This window comes from Cryptotermes secundus, unplaced genomic scaffold (assembly GCF_002891405.2).
Source record: "Cryptotermes secundus unplaced genomic scaffold, Csec_1.0 scaffold480, whole genome shotgun sequence".
NCBI lineage: Eukaryota > Metazoa > Arthropoda > Insecta > Blattodea > Kalotermitidae > Cryptotermes > Cryptotermes secundus.
This window is the reverse complement of record NW_019732379.1, coordinates 467,615-489,245: the sequence shown is the minus strand read 5'-3', so window position 1 is coordinate 489,245 and position 21,631 is coordinate 467,615. Positions and strand designations below refer to the sequence as shown.

At 37.0% G+C, this 21,631-nt stretch overlaps 1 protein-coding gene across 3 annotated transcripts in view; it reads right to left on the bottom strand.

Annotated features, from left to right (window-relative positions):
• Nucleotides 1-360: 360 nt before the first annotated feature.
• Nucleotides 361-21,631, bottom strand: part of LOC111867584 (rap guanine nucleotide exchange factor 4) — a 221,947-nt gene continuing 200,676 nt past the window's right edge. For all 3 annotated transcript variants that reach the window (XM_023857571.2, XM_033752723.1, XM_033752724.1), the window contains 9 exons: nucleotides 20,661-20,861; nucleotides 19,350-19,488; nucleotides 17,762-17,978; nucleotides 14,993-15,240; nucleotides 12,018-12,143; nucleotides 8,261-8,439; nucleotides 7,006-7,235; nucleotides 4,900-5,019; nucleotides 361-4,191 (listed from right to left, as the gene is read on the bottom strand). In XM_023857571.2, the coding sequence (XP_023713339.1) occupies nucleotides 4,067-4,191; nucleotides 4,900-5,019; nucleotides 7,006-7,235; nucleotides 8,261-8,439; nucleotides 12,018-12,143; nucleotides 14,993-15,240; nucleotides 17,762-17,978; nucleotides 19,350-19,488; nucleotides 20,661-20,861 (1,585 nt within the window). In that variant the 3' untranslated portion in view covers nucleotides 361-4,066. The remainder of the gene's footprint in view (nucleotides 4,192-4,899; nucleotides 5,020-7,005; nucleotides 7,236-8,260; nucleotides 8,440-12,017; nucleotides 12,144-14,992; nucleotides 15,241-17,761; nucleotides 17,979-19,349; nucleotides 19,489-20,660; nucleotides 20,862-21,631) is intronic.

Here is a 21,631-nt window from a genome sequence, read left to right as displayed (position 1 = left end):
ACAGGATAACACCTATACAGTGTGGAAACAAGAACTAGCCGCTGCAGCACTTCAAACACAGGGCGAATAACCCTAACAATTTTAAAAATTTTAAAATTTGGACAAGAATTTTTAAAATTTGGACAAGAATTTAAAAGTTCAAAATTAGAACTAAAGATTTTATTATGGTGCTATTACAATAAACTCAAAATTAACGTGTGTGAAGTAATCTACGAGTGGACAGCTATCAACGAAGTAGAAGTTGATAATGACAGGGAGAGTGTTTTAGATGTTAAATTTTGAACTGGGTGCAGTGTGACAGCGACGTGAGTGTTATACACCTGATGATGGCAGTCTGAGGCCGAAACATGTAGTGTAGGGAGCAAGATCAAAGACACAAGAATATATTGTTTGCACTTGAGACGGAGGTTATATCATTTATCGTGACAGAAAGTGTCTGAATATGAACATTCGTAAAAAGTAAATTTACACATTGAACAGGTGGAAGCACAAGCATACAAAAGAGAGAGAAATGGGAAAGTCTGCTGTTGAAACGTGTACCAAGCAACAGCAGTGAAGACATGACTGTGGATAATAGTGTGTAATAGTGAGCTGTAAAGTGTAGTCATCCTCTATGTCAAAGTGCACAATAAACTGAGTTACCAATCCAAACCCATCTTTAATCCCACGCAATCATGTGACGATATGAAATTGACGATTTAAGGTTATTACAGCAGTGACTATGAAGAATTCTATCTCAGAAGATATAACTCTTTAATGATACCAGAAAATTTGCCCACACTGCACTGTGAACTGAGCAAGGATATTTAATATTTTACTACTGGATCTGTCTACTACATGTACCACTGTAATAAGCAGCTTAAAACAAGTAGCATGATATGGTGTATCAACTGATGTGTTTGAGGGCTGTTAACGAAACAAGTGATGAGAGAAAAAACTGTTTATTATATACAAAAAATACGTACATGCTTAAGCTACTTTTCAACATAGTCACCACTGGAACTGAAGCACTTGTCATATTGGTGAATAAATTTTTGTATGCCTATGTCAAAGAAGTTTGCTGCCTGTGAGCTCAGCCATGTTTTGACACCTTCCGTCAGTTCCTCATTACTGTTGATCTTCTTCAGATGGGTAAACAGGTGGTAGTAGCTTGGACGAAGATCAGTGATGTGATGGGGGGGTGTCAAATGACTCCCAGTTGAAATGTTCAAGCAGTGCTCAAATGTGAGCAGCTGTATGCAGATGCATATTGTTATGAAGGAGCACTACACTAGCAGTAGATTTCTCTAACAGGTATAGAGAAACTTATTTCCCAAATATGACAAGTGCCTCAACTGAAGTGGTAACTACATTGAGAAGGAGCATAAGTCTGTATTGCATATTTTGTTAACAGCTCACTGGAGATTACTTTCCAAATAGCCCTTGTATACTATAGCTAGGATTGAGTGAATTTGATTACCATATTTTATGTATATGTCTGGAATGTGTGGAAGTAAAGCAAGTAAAATAAAGTTGTTCCTATGTTTAATTAAGTAAGCCCCACGCAATGAAGATGTATGGGGGAGTGGAGGTATAACTCTATCATTCTTGACCTCAGCTCTAGATGGAGGTGTGTGGTCAGATTCACACCCTAGCTGCTTTACTGCAGGGAAAAGAGTACACAACACAAATTACATGAATGGATATTAATTTTATCTTTATGTGATAAGCTGCAGAACATGAGAGTTCAATGAACATCTGTCAGTATGTGTCTGATATATCTTACTGCATAATTCTTTTGTGCAAAGACATCTAATAAATATCATCACTCTATTAATTTTCAGATTCATGTGAATGAGAACACAGATGAGAAAATGAGACATCTGTATCAGGATTCTGTTTGAAAAATAATTAATCTATAGTGTTTCTACTGTTTTGTATTTGTGCTCAGTGTATGAGCCCCTAGCTGCTGAGTTCAGGAACTGAGTAAATAAAGAATTGAACTGAATTATTACTCTTGTTGTTGTTCTTATATCATTTTATTTTATTTGTTTTATGAAAACTTTTTACTTAAATCTTTGAAGAACAGTGGTTGCTATTATGTAGCACCTGCTTTAATACAAAGAAACTATGCATTTTTCCACAGAGCGTACTCATGGGTTTTATACGGTTCGCAGAATAATTGGTAATTTTTTCTTCATGCGGCATTAGCCAGTCTGTTTTTAATAGTGCTGCAGTGTTTATTGTATGGTAGGAACTAAAAATTAAAAAAATATCTAGGTAAATGCTCTACATGGCTCTCACAGCGTTAACAAAAAAAAAAAAATTGCCCAAGTGTAAGCCTCCAAATATCAAATCAAAATTTCACTCTAAAGGAGCCTTTCAAATGTTAATATCAACATTAATTCTGATCATACACTATAAAGACCCCACTTGTTTCTCAAAACCATATTATCACACATCATTTCACACATCATTACAGGATACTATATTTAGTGGCGCTAGTGGAACTCTCACCTCACAAGTTCACATGTCTGCCATGTTGTTATTACTGACTGTAGGAATTTGATGTTTCATTCTGGTCCGTCACACTAATATTATGAAAAAGTTACACTGGACAGAACTATTTAACTTTGTCATGATTGTAGGAAATTAGGAAGTATGATACGTATTTGGGTAGCCTAAAATTGCATAATGTCCATACAAAATGAAAATTGATCAACAGTTGAAAAATTAAAGGCTGAGATGGGGGACAGCCACAGATACAGACAGAATGATAGTTTCATAAGCCTACTATTTTTCCTTAAGAATGGAAGTATGCTCTAAAACAATAACCAAAGAGATCATTCACAGATACTGACTTAAGGGCACAATAGCATTTAGACCATATGCTTCTTCAAAGAGCACACTTGACATTATTCCTTCTTCATCTTTTGCACTTCATGAAATGGAAATATTCTGAAAGTATATGTCTGCACAAACCACAGTGTATTCTAACTAACTAAATAAATTTTCATAATGATAGTCTTTTGAAAGTCAACTAATATTCCTCCAAAATACCAGTTGGTTTTCAATGGACTACACATATCATGTCAGAGAAGATCTCTTCATAATTCTTCATAACCACTGTGAGAACCTCAAATGCTACACATAATGATCTGCATCACTGTGTGATAATGTAGCACCCCCAGAGATGTTTCTGACATAGTTTAACAAAGCTTATGGGCAAACTGATATTTTAAAGTGAGATCTCTTATGGTAAACTAGGACTTCTACTTCACAAAATCTAGACTGAAATATTATAGCATGAACATCATCTGGTGTTATATTGCTATGAGTGTCTCTCTTCCTTATTCACCTACTCACAAGAAATATTAAAAAGAAATAAAAAAAAAGGATATTCATTGTTTAATGTGGGAACTTGAACTTGGGATCATAATTGTTTTGTATAGTGTATGAAATGTTAAAAAATGTAACTTGAGTTCTATAAGTTATATTATTTTCGTGAGTTGGGATGAATACACAGAACACTTCCATGTATGCAGATGCCTATCCTTTAAAGCAATCACAAAATACTGAGAAATATTGTGAAACGCCCCAAAATTTTCATAAAATCAACTAAAAACAAGTGCTTACTCAAACTGACAAAGAGTAAAACCATAGTATATATTGCATCATGTATTAAATACTTCATGGTTAGAGAATAAAAGTGCTCAAGAAACAAACTGCCTGAACTTCATGTATAACACAAAAGACTGAAAATGGAAACTAACAACAGTTCTATTAAAAGCATGGTTATTTTCTAGCAGCCAGACCGAACTCACAGACTATCAGATAGTTAGATAACAGAGGTTATTCTCTGGTTTAAGCATCCTGTTCATCAGAAACTCTCACTTCTGATAAAAAACTACAGCAAGTTTCTTTCTTCTCCTTATTTCCTAGCACTGTGACAGATTTCAGATACACTGAAAATGCAATCAGTATGCATTTTCAAATAGTTCCTACACCTTTCTTATTTCAACTTCTACTGCTGACTGGTTGATTAAATGACTAGATTTCTGTGGTGATAATTTTAATGGCCGTTTTACTATGATCTTCGTGGCTCCAGCTTCTGTGACAGACTTGTAAGCACACGCTGATTGTCAATAGTGCGCAGACAGCTGATGTAAGACCTCACCTCCACCTCACTCTTTGGAGATGGCGGCTCAAGCACTGTGTTAAACATTAAGGTTTTGAGTCAAAAAGTGAAAAACTCAAAGCACACATGAAAATAATTTGGTTAAGTATATTTTCCCAGGTTTATGAATACAGCATCTTTAAAAATGCTTGTCTTACAGTTCTAATTCTGTCATAACATTTTTTAGTCTTTATTAATTACAGATGTTCAACTGTCTTCACAGTAAGAAGTGAGAGGCCTGAAACTGGCATACAAACAATTATGATATAAAGAGCTGTATCTTCTGGGATATAACACTGTGTCATCCATTAAAAGTCAACCAGTGTTTCGCAGGAACATGTTGCATTCATCCTCAAGGCTGAAGAGTAAGTTGAATCTTGCTCACTGCCTGCTTCAAGTTTTGGCTTATACTTCAAACCTACAGATGGAGGCAACATGTTCCTCTGAAACAACAGCTGACTTTCAATGGCATACATGGCTTTATATACCAGAAGACTGAACTCTTTGTGTTCACCACTCTTCAGACCTTACAGATTACAGCATACAATTCAAAGATTACAGCATAATTTACTCTGTTTTCAAAGATGTAGATTCTCCTTTTGTGTGAAGACAAAGAACCAATTTATACCAATATACTTTTCATCTGATTTATGACACACTGAAAAGGGTTGTCTAGAATAGCAAATGAAAGGGGGGGGGGAATTATTGGTAGTGATAGTTACTGAAATCTTAACACAACTTACCTAGATGCCTGCTTCGACAGTAACGAATGGTACGCATGGTCTGGGCCAGCATGTGCATCTTTTCAAAGTTGACTAGTCCATCTATGCACGTTTTATTTCCCTCGTGTGTAAATGTCATATCTACACAATAGAGTAATTTATTCTTATACCAGAAAATCATATCACGGAGAAAGTAACAAATCATTAACACATTTATTTTATACATTAACTGAACTCCACTAAACCAAATACCACCCAGTAATGTGTGTCTTCTCTTTAGCCAACACTGGAAAACAGCTGATGAGCAGCAACACATGCATGGTGCAGTGATCATCATTCACCATATGTGCAATGTACTTTGTACAGGTCTTCCACTTCTGAAGTGTCTAATAAGGACATAATACACTTCTGAGATCCCCCTTCTGCTACAGTGCTGTACATAAAATGCTGTGTGTACATGTGTGTGCACAAGCCACATTCAAGGAGTTACTTGCATTCACCCACTATTAAACAGTTTCCTAGAATGAAGTGCAGAATCTGAACCCCCTCCAACATGTTATAACCCTCACGTGGTGATTTTCCCATGAATAAATCTAACTTGATTGCTGACTTATTCATACACTTGAAAATGCTTGCACTCTTTTGTAGTTCATAACTAACAACACATGTACAAACACAATCATCACACTGCCCAACTACAGCAGGTACTAATGAAGAGTCTGAAGTGTTATCACTCGTACATGCCATTACATACTGACAACACCATATAGTCACCCTCACATATTCAACTCATTAAATATTTAGCAAGTGAAAGAATCTGTTGAAAATATTACTGATATAAACATTCACTTTCCCTACTCAACATAATCTGTTGAGAAAATTAATTATGAAGTTTTGCTTTCACTTTACTTTTTTCAGTGAGGGTGTTTAAGAGCAGAGTCCTTAGGTGTTGCTATCAAGAGACAGCAACAGGTAATAGAGAGAGATAATAATAGGTTTACTAAAATTTGTATTCTCCGCACAGTATTGGTATGGTAATTCAAAGAAGAGTGATGTAGGCAGAATATATCGCACATACAGGCAAATAAAAAGATGTCAGCAGCAAAATCAATTACTGTATATTTTTAATTAAATGCTTACTTACATATATAAATGCAGGAAGGAGGTACCTCTGTCTAATTATTGCTGAGAATAAGAGACTTGTGTACTCACTGGGTGTGTCTGGGAATGTCTTGAAAATCATAAGTCTTGCAGAAAAAGTGCACTTCGCATAAAATATGTGTTTCATTTTTCTCTTTGTTCAAAATATTTTAGCTCTGATGAATTAATTAAAATCTTTTCATTGGCTCTTGAACTGTTTCATTCATACAGACAGACAAGTGATTTTAATTGGCACCCTGCAGGGTTGCAGAAGTCTCTAAATATTAAGTTTACTTTTCTATTTTATGTATCAGAATAGACATTGAACATATTGTACTTGACGCCTGAAAGCTGAATAGCACAGCCAGAGTAGACATTTGTTGACAGGCAACAACTCTGTAAACTGGTTCCTGCAGAAGTGAACACTCATGCAACAGTAGAAGAACTGATGTTTCTATGCAATGGCGAGGTAAACACACCTCTATAACTACAGAGGAATTGTTAGGAAACGGTGTTTTCTTTTGGATCTGCCCCGAGGCTGTATAACGAGGATGCAAAGCTGTCAGAATAGAATTGAGGGAGTCTCTTGAGATGGTAGTCGAAGATGATTTAGAAGAAATGGAAAGAAAGGTATTAGGCTGTGCAAAGAAGACTTCATGTGTGCTGTAGTTAGAGTGAGACTGTTATAAATCCATTGCCAGGGAATGGCTTGTGAAGACAGCAGGCTGAAAAAGAAATAGTGGCTGCTGCTGTGATTTTTAAAGTGCGAGAATCAGTGAAACTCTTATAATTAATTGTAGTTATGGTTGTTAAGAGTTTAATAAATGTATTCAGAATCCATACACCGACTATAGTCACCAATATACGTGACAATATCTTTGTCACAGTGTACCTTAATTAAAAGTTCTGTTTCATGTGTAATGATACAGAAAATTTTATCAGAAATTATTCAACAAGAATAACAACAGTACATGAATGATATTTTACCTTTGAGCAAGAGAGGCATGAATGGAACAACAGGTGGCTGGAGTTTTCCAACACTAATTCTATATGCTCGGTGGTTCCGGCTTGGGTCAATGAGACTCTCAAACTCTGTGTACAGCTTACGGAACTTTGAAGGGAGTTTCTCCCATGTAAGTGAAAGCCGACTCACAGCCACATTACTAAGCCCCATTACAATGGCAAAGAATGCATTCAGGTTCTGATACTCCTTACAGCTGCAAACAATCAACATATTGCTGCTTAGTTTGTTTCACTTCAGGGCATTACTAAAATCACACATGAATTTAATAATTATTAACATATCTAAATATGATTTATGAAGCAAGTTGAAGTATGAGGCTTTCATGGTGGTAACAATTAAAATCTACAAATATATTTCCCAGTCTCATATATGATGAAAATTTCTATACATACAATATGCACCATGAAGGGTTAAGTTTCTTATATAAAAATCACTTGTGACATGTTTCAGCTTACATCATCACACTAGAGTACTATCACTTGGCTATGCAAGTGCCACTTACTCTATTCCTCAACAAGAATGAAAATAAGTACACATCAAGCTTCTAGCACCCCTTAAAACATGACAAAGTAACCCATCACAAGTTGAAGTCACTGACAATGAAACAAAATATGACATTATAACAAATATTACAGCTTCTTGAAGAGATCAGTGATTGTGCCTGAGGACGAAAGTTTCATGGAAATGTATCATATATAGCCTTCATATTAAACTTAATTTCAATTATTTAATGAATTTGAATATAATCTGGAAGAATTACAGCATAAAAATAATAAAACAACCATTTGCTACATACATGGTTGTTTTTTATGCCGAAGATTAATCAGGTTCAAAATCTGTAACACTGACAAAATATGATCTGCATGTTCAAGCAAATCGCTACTAATTCAAATGTCAACTGGCAGTGTGATATTAGGTCACTGTGACAGAAAGTGTTGAACATAAATCATAAAAGCTGACTCACTTGTATTGTTAGTCCTGAGAAAATTGTGAATAAAATGAAGAAACTTGCATTCACCAGCCAGATGGTTTTGCTCACCAATGACGTCAATGTTTTACAAGCCATGTTTATTTATCAATCTGAAGCTAAATATTCCAGTCCTATGAAAAAGTATTACTACTCTCAATCTGAAATCAGCATTATCTTAAAATTTTGAGTGTATTCTAGTGCTGTAATGATTCTGTTCTCCCCTCCCTTCCTTAATCATATTTACTCACTAGGCAGCTAATTTGATGAATTTCCTCAGAATCTGCACACGTTTGCTGAGACTGGGTGTGAGACACAGCTCTGTCACCACCCAGAACTGTATTTCATTGAAGCGACGTAAGAACACATCCAAATTTGCTGTAATCTGTCTAAAATGATGGCGCCCAAATGTGTGATATATCAACTCATACTATAAGAAAGGTCAATGCATATCAATTAGAGTTTTGAACATTTCAATGAAATGGCAAGGTTATATAAGATAGTTGAGCATTTCACAACTGAAGCCAAATAATTCAACTCAGAAATTTGTCACAGTATGAATTTTAGAGCCATACATTCATAATTACCTGTATTAGATGAGAAAAGATAAATTATATAAAAATTGGTATGAGAGAAAAGAGCTTGCATTCATCACATCTTTTGCATTCTTTGCATGAAGTGCATGAAATTAATGCTAAATTTGGAGGTTTATCCACCTGCAAGTCCTCATGTTTCAGCTTCTAAATTAATGAACAGATATCAATAAAATGGGGCATTGAAGAGTCTATACCAAAATTTGTCCTGTGAAATTTAGTTTTGTCTGAACCAACATATACATAGGGCAGTCAAAAAGTTCCTGGAATTCCCCTGCAGATGGAGAACGAGCGATAAGATAGCGCACACACTGTTGCGGTGGGGAGCTCAGCATGTCTGCTTGCAGGCGCATCAGGTCTGGACAGGTTTCAGTGTGCAGTGTCGTTACTGTTCCGTTTGAATTAGACGTGAGTGTTGGTCATTCGGCGCAATGTCGCAGTTTGAACAGTGTGCGAACATCAAGTTCATGTGCAAATTGTGAAAATATGCTTCAGAGACGCAATCGGCCCTGCAGCAAGTTTACAGTGATACTGCACTAAAGAAATTAGCAGTTTACAACTGGTTTTCCCGGTTTAAGAATGGGCAGGAGACGTTAGAGGATGACCAGCACAGTGGGAGACCTTCGACATCCAGGACCGAAGAAATTATTGGAAAAGTGCGACAAACTGATTCGATGTGATTGAAGAATGACCATTGTGGAGTTGGAGCAAGAAGTTGGTATCTCTCATGGATCCATTCATGCCATTTTGTCTGATGATTTAAAGATGAGACGCATCAGTGCGAAGTTTGTTTCGAGGCAGCTGACCACGGATGAGATGGAATGTTGCATGACGGTCACTGGCGATCTGTTTGACAAAAGTATGCAGGACCCGATGGTTCTCAAAAAGATTGTCACTGGTGATAAGTCATTAGTGTTCACCTATGACCTAGAGATGAAGATGCAGTCATCGGAGTGGCACACAGCGTCGTCTCCACGGCCAAAAAAATCACACCTTGTCAGATCCAAAGACAAAGTGATGCTCATTGCATTCTTTGACATCGACAGTTTGGTGCAGCATGAGTTCGTACCACCTGGACAGACTGTTACTGACCATTTCTACGTGCAAGTTTTGCAGAGGTTGTGCGATGCGGTTCAAAGGAAGCGGTGTGACATGTGGCAAGGACAGTGGTTTCTGCATCATGATAATGCACCAAGCCACACATCGCTTGTTGTGCAGCAATTCCTCGCTGAGAAAAACATTCCTGTCATCACTCAACCACTGTACTCTCTGGATCTTGCTCCGAGTGACTTTTGGCTGTTCCCTATTCTGAAAATGTGCCTCAAGGGGACATGTTTCGCAACCATGGAGGATATCAAATCAAATGCAATGGCTGAGCTCCAGAAGATTCCAAAATAAGCCTTCCACCGCTGCTTCCAACAATGGCAGGATCGATGGAGCAAGTGTGTGTGCATGCAAGGGTCCTAATTTGAAGGTGATTATGTAAGGGTCGCCATATGTCCTACCATTAGAGTGCTATACCACCATTCTGGGAACTTTTTGACTCACCCTCATATAGCAAGACACACGAAACACATACTGAGATTCGGTATTGAGTGTCTACACTAAAAGTTATCATGTGAACTTTATTTTGGACTGAAATTTATCATGCGAAATTCAGTGAAGCCCGTATCAGTATTCATGTCAATATGCAGTAAAAAGTCTATGTTAAATTTATCATGTGAATTTTAGTTTAGCCTGTATCCAGGTACATGTTCATACAAATGCAATACATATTGAAATTGGGTACTGACATCTATGCTAAAAGTTGTCATGTGAACTTTAGTTTAGTATGTATCAGTCTACTACACATGAAACTCAAACTGAATTTCGAAGATATTTCAAAGATGTCTCACAATACAAAAAATTAAGTCATAAAATCCAGCTTTCTTTAAGATATATATGTGTATGAGTTATATATTTGATGCTTTTTATACAGTGTCTAATAAAATACAAGAAAGACTATCAGAAACTTATGTCTCTATGCAGAATATGTTTCTACTAATTCTAAAAGGTTCTGATAACAGTGTGGGAACCTCCCACATTCTAACACACAACTTCACCAGTCTAACAGACAACTATAACAGTATGTAACAATTGTAAGTCTTGGATTACTGGATTTTGTCAATTTCTTAGTATTCCAAACTAAATATTTTAACAGATTTGCTTAAAGCGTTTCTAGGCACTGGCTCAGTAAACATGGTCTAAGGTGCAACAATGGAAGCTGTGCCTCAGTGGACGAATGTTGTTGCATGTTGCTAGACAACAGACAGCATACCAATGAAGTGGAGACTAGGAATCACATGACTTGTTTTCTGTGTGGTCCATGCCGAAGGTTTATAGGAGATAGTGAAGGTCGCTTGCAGTCTCTCATAGCTGGGAAACCACGAGTCAAGTACACAAAACTGTCACGGAAATGAGTTGTGAGGATTCAGCCGTGAAGTGTTAACAGACATTGAAGACTTTATGTGCTCCTGTTACAGTAATCTTAAGAGTGTAAGAACTAACTGTAGTTATAACTAGTGAAGATGCAATAAATTGATTTACCAATCCAAACCTGCATCTTAGTCACTCCTACACATGACAATATGACATTTTGGAAACTAGATCTCTTTCCATCTTCAAATTGGGAAGTACCTTATTGATCAGGTCCACCAGAGTGAGACTATCTCAGTTGCTAGACCAGACTGATTATGACATTTGACAAAGCCCAGAAAGTAAGTAATAGGAAATGCCTCCATTGTTTACTAGCTCTATCTGCAATACAATTTATTACCATGTAGTGCAGTATCTGTATTATAATTAATTAACTCTGCTAAGAATTTGTATGTATGTGCAATAAAGGAACACAGGATAATGATGAATGCAATTGCAAAACATCTGTACTTCAAACATGACTATGTATTTCCATTCTTGGTGGACATTTATAAAATACAATTAATGGAATTTTCAAGCTGCTGAAGACAGTTTAGTTTTTATCTACTTAGTATTTAAATCAAACATCACTCCTACTCTCATCTGAAATTCATTTTGGAAATATGTAAAGGAACAGAATGCCTTATGCACAGTAATTTGGAAAATAAAGCATGCAAATTCATAAAGTACCAGGTACATTAATTTTTCAGAAAATTTGTGGCATCCAAATCCAGATTCATGCTGTTGTCTTGGTATTATAATGTAACTGAAGTAATTTACCTTTACAGAATATACTGTGATCTTCATTTCAGCAATAAAATTGTTAATGTGAATGATAAAGAAAAGACAGTTACACTGTTACAATGAATGATGACTTGCATACTTCATACAGGCAGCTAAAACACAACCATGGTGGGTTTTCAGGATAAGTAACTTTTGTTTACTCAAATTTAGACTTTACCTCATGAACACACCAGAAGAGATCCCAGTCAAACAGTGTTATGTGATATGCCAACTCCTTTGTACTGAACAGTTCCAAATCTACATCCATGCCTTCTGTTGGTCCCTCTTGTTCTGCTAGACATGTCTGAAATATTGGCAAGCATAACACTGGGGCAGACTGTCAGAACAATGCACATACCTTATATAGTAATGATAACAGGAGAACATCAAATCACAGAATTCACATCAATGTCAATAAATTTAAACTAAATATGTCTCTAACATATATAAATCATGCTATGGACAGAATGATTTTGTCATATAGAAAAGGACATTCTACAGGGTGAATCGCATAGAACTGGCCCGATGAATTTGCTAATAATTCCGCAGGTGATGCATATAATCGCTCACAATTATGACATAATAATCCGTGGGCCGTGCTGAGTCGAATGGTGTGCTCATGATCCAGCAAGTGGCTGCCCTTATGCTGCAAGGTCAAGGACAATCCCAAAACATGTCTGCAGTGCACAGGCGACTGTCATGGAGTTCACTGTTGAACAGTGAGTGTTTCTAGTGCCTACTTGAAAATGGCAGACACTTTCAACACCTGCTCTGATCACGGCACACAATCCAAGATATGATATGTGTAAATTACTTTAATATCTGTATGGTATATTTTATATTAGAGCTCATTTCATCGGGCCGGTTCTATATGAATCACCCTGTATATTATGATCAGACTGTCCCACCACTGGTCCAGATTAATATCATATCATCGTTCTTTCTTTTGATAAATTTTACTTATAAAAATAAACACAGATACAGTTTTCCAACAGAATTGAAATTCAAATGTAGAAAAAGCTTTATTCATTTATTTATGTACTTACATGCATAAGAATTATCTGTTATTTTGACCGCAAAATTATAAAACTCTGGTGAATAAATGGCACAGTGCACCTGATGGATATATGAAAGCACTATTTAAAAACACTGAAAGAATTTGGAGACTAATTCTCTCAGCATCAACAATGATGGCAGTAGCAGCAGCAAGAAGAAAAGATTCTAGCTTGTGAGACAAAAACTATTACATCCTGAGAGGCTTATTAAGACTGAAAATAAAGGAACAGAGTCCTGGACAGCACTGTTAAGTCAGGGATTTTTATAGTATTCAGCATGCATACAGAACCAGCAAAAATAAAACAGAAATTGAAATATATTATTATAAATATTAATATATTATTGTAAATTTTATTGTATTATTATAAATTGTACTGATATCCAGCATACCTATGGAACAAACAATAAATAAGACAAATTATAATGATATAAGAATTCACAATAAAATATAAATACTTGTAAATAATCCTACCACCCAACAATGCAATTCTTCTGCTGTCCCCTTCCTCCCTTTATGGTCAGTTTCATTTTAATCTTTTGCTACATATAACTTTCCCATCATTTTTGTAAAATTATGGAATTTTAAGGTAAAAACATTGAAAAAAACGCATTTTCATAGCTCAGTGAATTAAGTTGAATAGCACAGTGAAAGGAGACGATTATTTCTCGATACAAATTGAAGTCAAGTATCACCCTGTTCAGCAATGGATGCTTATTTGAGTTCAGGTGAATATGGCAGCAGTAGGGTTAAAGAGAACACTGCACACTAAAATTTCTAGCACCTTTAATGCAGACTGTCACAGTTACATTAACATACTTGTATTTAAGAGGAAAAATTCTCATAAAATTACAGAATTGTGAATAATGTTTTCTTAAGGCTGTGCCCTGGGTACAATGTTCATTGCAATTGTGTCACAAAATTTGCAAATATATCCTCAAACCTTAAGGACATAAGCCATTCTTAACATAAAAAATTATATTCAATATATCTCATAAATATTGTTATATCAACATCAGAGTTGAAGAGTATTTCATTAGAAAAAAGAAAGGAAAATTACAATGGAAAAGTAGGCCATGAATTATCAGCTACCATGGCAGGTCCATGTGAGAAAAGCATCATGTTAGTGATGTAGGTAGTCATAATGATTAACTGTACACTCTCTATTAAAGGTATGGTGGACATTTTAGAACAATCCATCCAGTAATTCAGAGGTTATAGTAGTTTAAAAGCTCTAAGTTCAAAATTCAAAATTCAGTTTTTGTTGTCAAATGGCTGACCCAGCAGGTTAGATGCCAGCATGGAGGCACTGCAGTGAATGTGTTAGTGCAAAGTCCTGAGATTTGTGTGATTGCATTGAAAAAATTGCAAATTCTGTTAAAACCATCTTTATATTGAATGTGATATAATAAAATAACAGTTTCAGGAAATGTATATTTACTTAACAGCGATAAACTATGAACCATTGTAGGTGGCATGAGAAATGTGGCATCATTCGATATCAGAGTCCTATCAACAAAGTTTACGTGAAACCTCTTTTCATATATTATAAACTACAGTTGCACTGATGGCACAATACTATGAATTTATGTCTGAAAATTTTCAGGTAATGAGATGTATACTAGGGGAAATTGTGCATCATTAAAATACCAAGTTGAATAGTTATGAATTTTTCACTATTGCTGAACCCTTCACTCTGACGATTCCAGAGACATACATTCTTCCTGACAGAGTTTCGATGTGCAGTACATGTTACTATGGATTATGTAAAGATGTGTCTAGTTCCAGTATTTGTGATACCTTTAGTTCCATAAAATGGCAAGGGACTGACTATACAAAAGTCACATTACAGTATCTTTAAAAAATGTGTACAGCATGGGTATAGCTATCAAATTCATCCACTTGTCTTGAGAAACTAAAGAAGATAGATATAGGGAGCTCACAAACTTACATTTACTCTGCATTGTTACATTTCTTTTTATGAAAAAACAAATTTGAAAGAAGACAGTCCAAATAACAAAAATTAGAAAGCACAAGAGTAACATTAGGCTAGCTCATGTTGTTAGTAACTCGGTTTTCATTCATAAACTCTTACTTACGAGAGCATCAAGATGATCTTTGGGTGAGACAAAGATGCGACCATTAAGACTGAGACCTGTTGGGATACTGACATCTGAATCCCGAAAAACAACTCGTTCACCAGAAGACTTCACTTCCACAAGCACCAAGTCATCATGCCGCAGCTTCAGCTTGTCAGCTGCAGACAGTTTGATGGTTTCTGCTGTGGTGTTAACATGAAACCGGAGAGTGCAGTATGTGTGGTCTGCACAGTACACACGGAATATTACTGCCAACAAGGAAAGTAAAATTAATAGGCCATTAATTTTAGACATGTATAAATATTATCATTAAAGCTGATCTAAGAGAAATAGGTTATGCAATGTGAACTGGATGCAATGGTTCAGGAAGGAATGCAGAAGACTTCTGTGGAACTGCTCACAGAAGGCCTCATGNAAAAAAAAAAAAAAAAAAAAACCAGCATGGTTAGTTCCATCCATCAGTTGGTCTACTAGTTCATTAGATATTGTTAATGGGAGAATTTTACTGTATGGATAACGAAAGGCATGTCAATTCAGAGGTTGGCTGCATGTTTATCTTCAGGTAAAAGCAAAGTGTACCTGCTTTATGGGCTCCCACTGGATTAAGTTTGCACATGTTCATGGCAATGACTTACTATGAATACTCTTTTTGGTGAGGATGCACGCAGCAGAGTAGTTGGTTGAGGCACTATGCCACAAGCCAGACGGTCATGGGATCGATTCCTGATTGGGTCATGAATTTTTCAACTGACCTAATCTATCCAGCTCCACTATGGCTCTGGGGTCGACTCAGCCTCTAACAGAAATTAGTACCAGGAATCTTCCTGGGTGTAAAGAGTCTGCACATAAGGCTCATAACCTCGCTGCCATCTATGAGCCGATTGCCTAGAAAAGGTGGGAGCCTCGACCTCTCACACACCTATTTGCCTCCACGGCCTGTTACAGGGATAGCTTTTCTTTTTGTTTTATTCCTTTTGGTGATAAATGATATAAAATAGAGTATCTTAAATTTGTCATTTGTGGACTTAGTCTTCCTCCTACACCCACTAAATTAAATTATAAAAATATGATTCAGAATAGGTTGGCACAAGAATAACACTTCTAACTCATACTTGAAAGACATAAGGACTGAATCCCAGATCACTCACTCTCTCATGGAGCTGAGCCCTTCTTGAGAAGCTGCCAATTTTGCAGCTACTCAAGAACTTCCCAGATTATGGAACCCAAAGGTTCATTACTGTAATTCACAAGAGACCTCCACTGGTCCCTATCCTGACCAGATCAATCCAGTCCATACCATCCCATCCTATTTCTCTAAGATCCATTTTAATACTGTCCACCCATCTATGCCTTGGTCTTCCCAGTGATCTGGCTATCCCACCAATATCCTTTATGCATTCCTCTTCTCCACCATCGTGCTACATGCCCTGCCCATGTCATCCTCCTTGACTTGACCATTCTAATTATACTTTAAGAAGAGTACAAGTTATGAAGCTCCTTATGCAGTCTTCTCCAACCTCCTGTCACTTCCTCTCTATTTGGTCGAAATATTCTCAACACCCTGTTCTCAAACACCCTCAGCCCATTTTCCTCCCTTAATGTCAGAGACAAAATTTCAAGCCCATACAGAACCACAAGCAAAATTACAGTTTTGTTTATTCTAAATTTATGTTTTTGGACAGCAGACGAGAAGACAAAAGGTTCGGGACCGAAAGTTAGCAAGCATTATCCGAGTTCAATCTCCTCTTAATTTCCTCCTGAATTAGGTTTCGATTTGTTATCGTCATTCCCAAATATCTGAACTGTGCCACATTTTCAAAACATCTGTTACCTATCTTTATGTGATGATGTGATGTGGTGATGTTAACCCCATGCCCAACCCCCAAGCTGGAAGACTACCCTTTGTCAGCTGTCCGCGACTGCTTATTCAATATATTCGCAACTACCCTCCATACCTGGAGGGCGTCTCCTCCACCTGCCACCTGAGGACGTGCCATGCCATGGTGACAAGGGACCCACCTAACATGGTTCAATCTCAGATAGGATACCAAATATCATGCATATGACTTCTCATGGTCTTCCTCAGTTTATCTAGGAAATTGCTACAATAATGTTTTGCTTAATCCTTCATTCTTTCCCATTTGTCTTTCATAAACTTTGCTTTATCTCATTCCATGTTAAATAATTCCTGCTTGTGATACAATGTTGTTACCTAATGTGACACGACTCCTCAAAGCCGCAGTATGACCATGTGCTGGGTGGGACTTCACTGAGCACATTTCTGTGGCAACAAGGAATAGACAGTTGCTAGAAAACGAATTGTTAAAACATGTCTTGGGGCTACCAACACGGGAAGCAAAGCATTGCCCCAAATTAATACATCTTATCCAGAACAATGCAGACAAATGCAGTACTGGAACTCTTGAAGGTGGTGATTTCTATGCAGTTCTCCCAAAGTTATGAAAGTTTTCAAACAGAGCAATGAGTTATAGTGAGTAGCAGAAGATGAGAGACTCGAAACCAGCCCGAGATCCAGAAGAAATACAGTGAGAGATTCGTCATCAAGAAGGAGTTCAATGTGTGAGCTGTTACAATCTAGTGTTAACTGTATTAGAGGCGTCCAACAAATCCACTCATCAAATCTAGGCCCCACAATTATTTGTTACACAACCCCCTATACATGACAGTAACATTCAAAATGAACTCACAAAATACAGAAACTGCTGTAGCTCTAATGCCCTGATCTGTATCACACCAAACTATGCTTACTGTCATCTGTAGCTCTTATCAATGTTCGACCCTCATTGGAACCGCTGAACAAACTGATGGGTTGTCCACATGGAGGTAATTTCCATTTCTGCCCAGCATTAAGGGCACGTTCATCCTGATATCGACGAAGCTGGGACATGACATGATGCATAAGACTGGCTTCCTCCTGCAGGGAACTCCACTGTATGCAGTCTGTCTCCAGTTCTGTTGCCAGTTCCTAAAACCAAACCATTCAGTGATAAGTTACTTGAAGCTACAGCAAAATGTTCTTTACTTTCAAACATGCAGATTGTACATACCGTATTTACGCATGTATAGGCCGCGTGCGTGTATAGGCTGCAGCACAATTTTCAGACAGAAATTATAGAAAAAATAATTTTCTTGGAATATTATTTCAGGAGTAGAACACCCTGTATTACTAATTATGAATATAATTTTTTTAAATGAAGTGTGATTTCGAATATTTCGAATATAAGCCGCACCCCAGTTTTCCTCTTGAATTTTTGGCAAAAAATGTGCGGCCTATACATGCGTAAATACGGTATTTCATGTGAACTTAAATCTCATATTAATGCATAGTACTGTCACATGTTTGAGTGTGACTATAGATGGGGTTTGCATCGGTAATCAGATTTATTGGAATCTCACAGAACCGTGACCGCAAGTAATTATAACCGTTTCACTAGCTCACACATTTCATACTTCACTAGATCACACACTTAAGTCTTCTCAGCCTGCTGTCTTTACCATGCTTCTGGTAACAGCTCCCAATGGTGGATGTTTCCCTTCCTCTAGGTTCCAAACTGTCCCTGGCCTAAGCTACAGCAACTCTCGACTGACTAAGATCACACACTTAAGTCTTCTCAGCCTGCTGTCTTTACCATGCTTCTGGTAACAGCTCCCAGTGGTGGATGTTTCCCTTTCTCTGGGTTCCAAACTGTCCCTGGCCTGAGCTACAGCAACTCTCAACTGACTGACTCTAGACTAGTCCTGCTTATTATAACATCTCAGCATGAACTGCATAGAAAGCACAGCTTCCCATTTCCAGTTGTTACCATGAGGACGTGTTTAATTGCAAAGCTGTTACTCAGTAATGGCTGTCCTCGCTGTTTTCACAGTTCTTGCCATGAGGAAATAGGATTATTTTGCTCTCAGGTAACTTTCCTTCCTCAGATTTTCCAAGTCTGCTCATTCTGGGACCTCTCATCCTCAAATTATGAAGCCATAGTCTGCATATGAAGCTAAAACATATGACACAAATCCTAAACACAACAATTATAGTAACCATCTCCAGGGCAGGACTGGAGTTCTTGCCTCCATTATTCATTCTCACTAGACTGTACACATCTTACATTGTGCTAACAATTTATGATTTCTTGATAATGAAGAAGCTGTGACATCACCATTTCAAGATATGTGATTTTACATATGCAAAGTATTAAGGAGATTATGTGATAGCAAAATGTGCTGTATATATTTTGGAATTTTCAGGATGTCTGAAGCTACAGACTACTTTGCAAATTATATTAATAAATCATAAACCTACCTATATTGTAAATTTTATACACAGTAATTCACTATTACATACCTCCAAAAAGGCAAGTGAACTGGGGTCATCAAACACAGGATGTCGGATTGTAATAACCCAACGATGCACAAACTGTACCACACGTCTCTTACAGGCTAACAGGAACTCACGGTCTTGGCTTGGAGAATCAATCCGGTAGGTGCTTCCAGGTCAAGGCATTTCAATCTGTATCTTTCAGCAGAAGGGTACTCTACTAAAGTAAACTATGTTTACGGGAATGTCTACCATTTATATTACAGGAGAGATTTATGATATTACAATTCTGAGAATGACAACAGTAAATGAATAAGTGATATAAATGATGAAATTAAGGGTCAAATAAACATGATTTTTTTTTCCAAAAAACAATAACAATTATAAAACTATAAATTCAATTATTGCTTTGTTAAGTACGTGAAATTTGGTTTCTCTTTCTACATCACCAGATTGGAGTGCTTGAGCATAAAGCGCTGAATGAAAATTCTTTATACCTAAATAAGACTGAGTAACAGCCCAGTGTAGAGAACTATGTAATATAGAGCTTCACATTCCTAAATTAATTAATTAAAAATAAGTTGGGTGGATCATGTAATATGCATTTAGAAAATGAGATATTCATGCAAAATTTAGGTGGAAAAGTCATGGAAATGGATTTCAAAGAAATGTGATGTAAATTAATTGTTGAAGTGACTCCTCAGATTATGTTCTGACAGCACAGTGTCATGGCAACAGTGATGGGTCTTCAGGCTTTGCAACAGTAGCTAATACCTTGACCACGTAAGTAACTATCTAACACTTGAAAAGACACTGCATCACAGAGTTGATCTGTTGGTTGGTTAGTAAAATTGATATTATTAAGTGTTAGGTTCTGTACAGTGCCCATGTAATATTTTAGTTGAATATTTTACTAGAAGTTTGACAGAGAAAATGGTATTTTTCTCAATAGCCCCAAAGATTTTGATTAAATTCTACTCATTTACAAAGTACATGGTCCCAAAATATTAATGCAAATGCTAAGGTCCGCCCCCTTCAAAATATACTGCTTTCTGCAGTTATCCTTTATTATTCTTCTTGTGTAATGGATATGGGAAAGCATGTAACTTTCTTATTATAAATTTTATAACTGAGACAGCAAATTACAACAAGGAATTGATAGAGTATTTCTGAAGATACACCTGAAGAATATAGGCATGAGAGCATTTGTCACTCATACTCAGCTACTAGCTTGGAACACTGGACACACATGCAAATGCTTCTCACAAAATTTATTCAGATTACTCTCCCTGAATGTGGGCATATTAACAGCAACGCAAAAATAACTGCAAAGGATATTGTCTGGAGAGCTCTGTGATTAGTTGGTGAGTTGGCATGAACACAATATGAGTAAGCAGGAAATCCTCGAGGAAGGGATCAGTAGTTGAGGAGGTGATGCTGTCTCGGCCACCCACACCGCCAACTCCACCGCGGCCATCTAACCGTGTTTCCAGAAGATGTTCCAGCATCTTCTGTGGTGTTCCAGCCATCACAGTGTACCTGTAATGAAATGTATGTGGTCTGACAATAAAGTTCGCGAACTCATTGCAGTAGAAGTGCTACATACTTCATTACTGAATATCACTGTGTTCGCCTTCAAAGTACTCCACTTGGGAAGATTTGCACCGATCCCAGCACCTAGTGCACTCTTCAAACCAATTTTGGAACTGGTTTTGTGGAACGGCTTTCAGAGCTGCCATCCTATTACTCCTGATGTCATCAGGGGTGCCACAAGTTATAATTAGCAGAATCTCCCAGCTAAATGGATGTAATGCTTATGCAGGCAATACAAACATTAGTCTTGGAACCAGTATATTGTTTTATAGAAAATGAATATCCAAACACACTGCTCTAATTTGGTATACAAACCCAGGCTGAACATTTGTTCATTAAGTAACTGACTCATACAACAACTTTCATGTATCACACTTCAAAAATGGCTTTGCAATTAAATACATTAAATTTATTTAATATCAGAGACTTTCTCACAAACCTCTCAATTTTACACTCCTGTCTCATTTTCTGGATCTCCCAGGTTCAAATCTACCTTGGTCCCTCCAGGCAAATTTCAATACAGTAACTCAGGTTAGGCCACAACTACCTCTTAAAACAATCATTCCAGTTCTTTATACACCTATGTATATTTCTAGTGCTGGGTAGCAGTCATGGTAGGGGTATCGGGCAGAGGCTACAGAAAGCAATGGGAGATGCATATGCTGTGACCAGAATATTCAAGCCCAATGCTGATCTGAGCAATGTCACTGGGGACA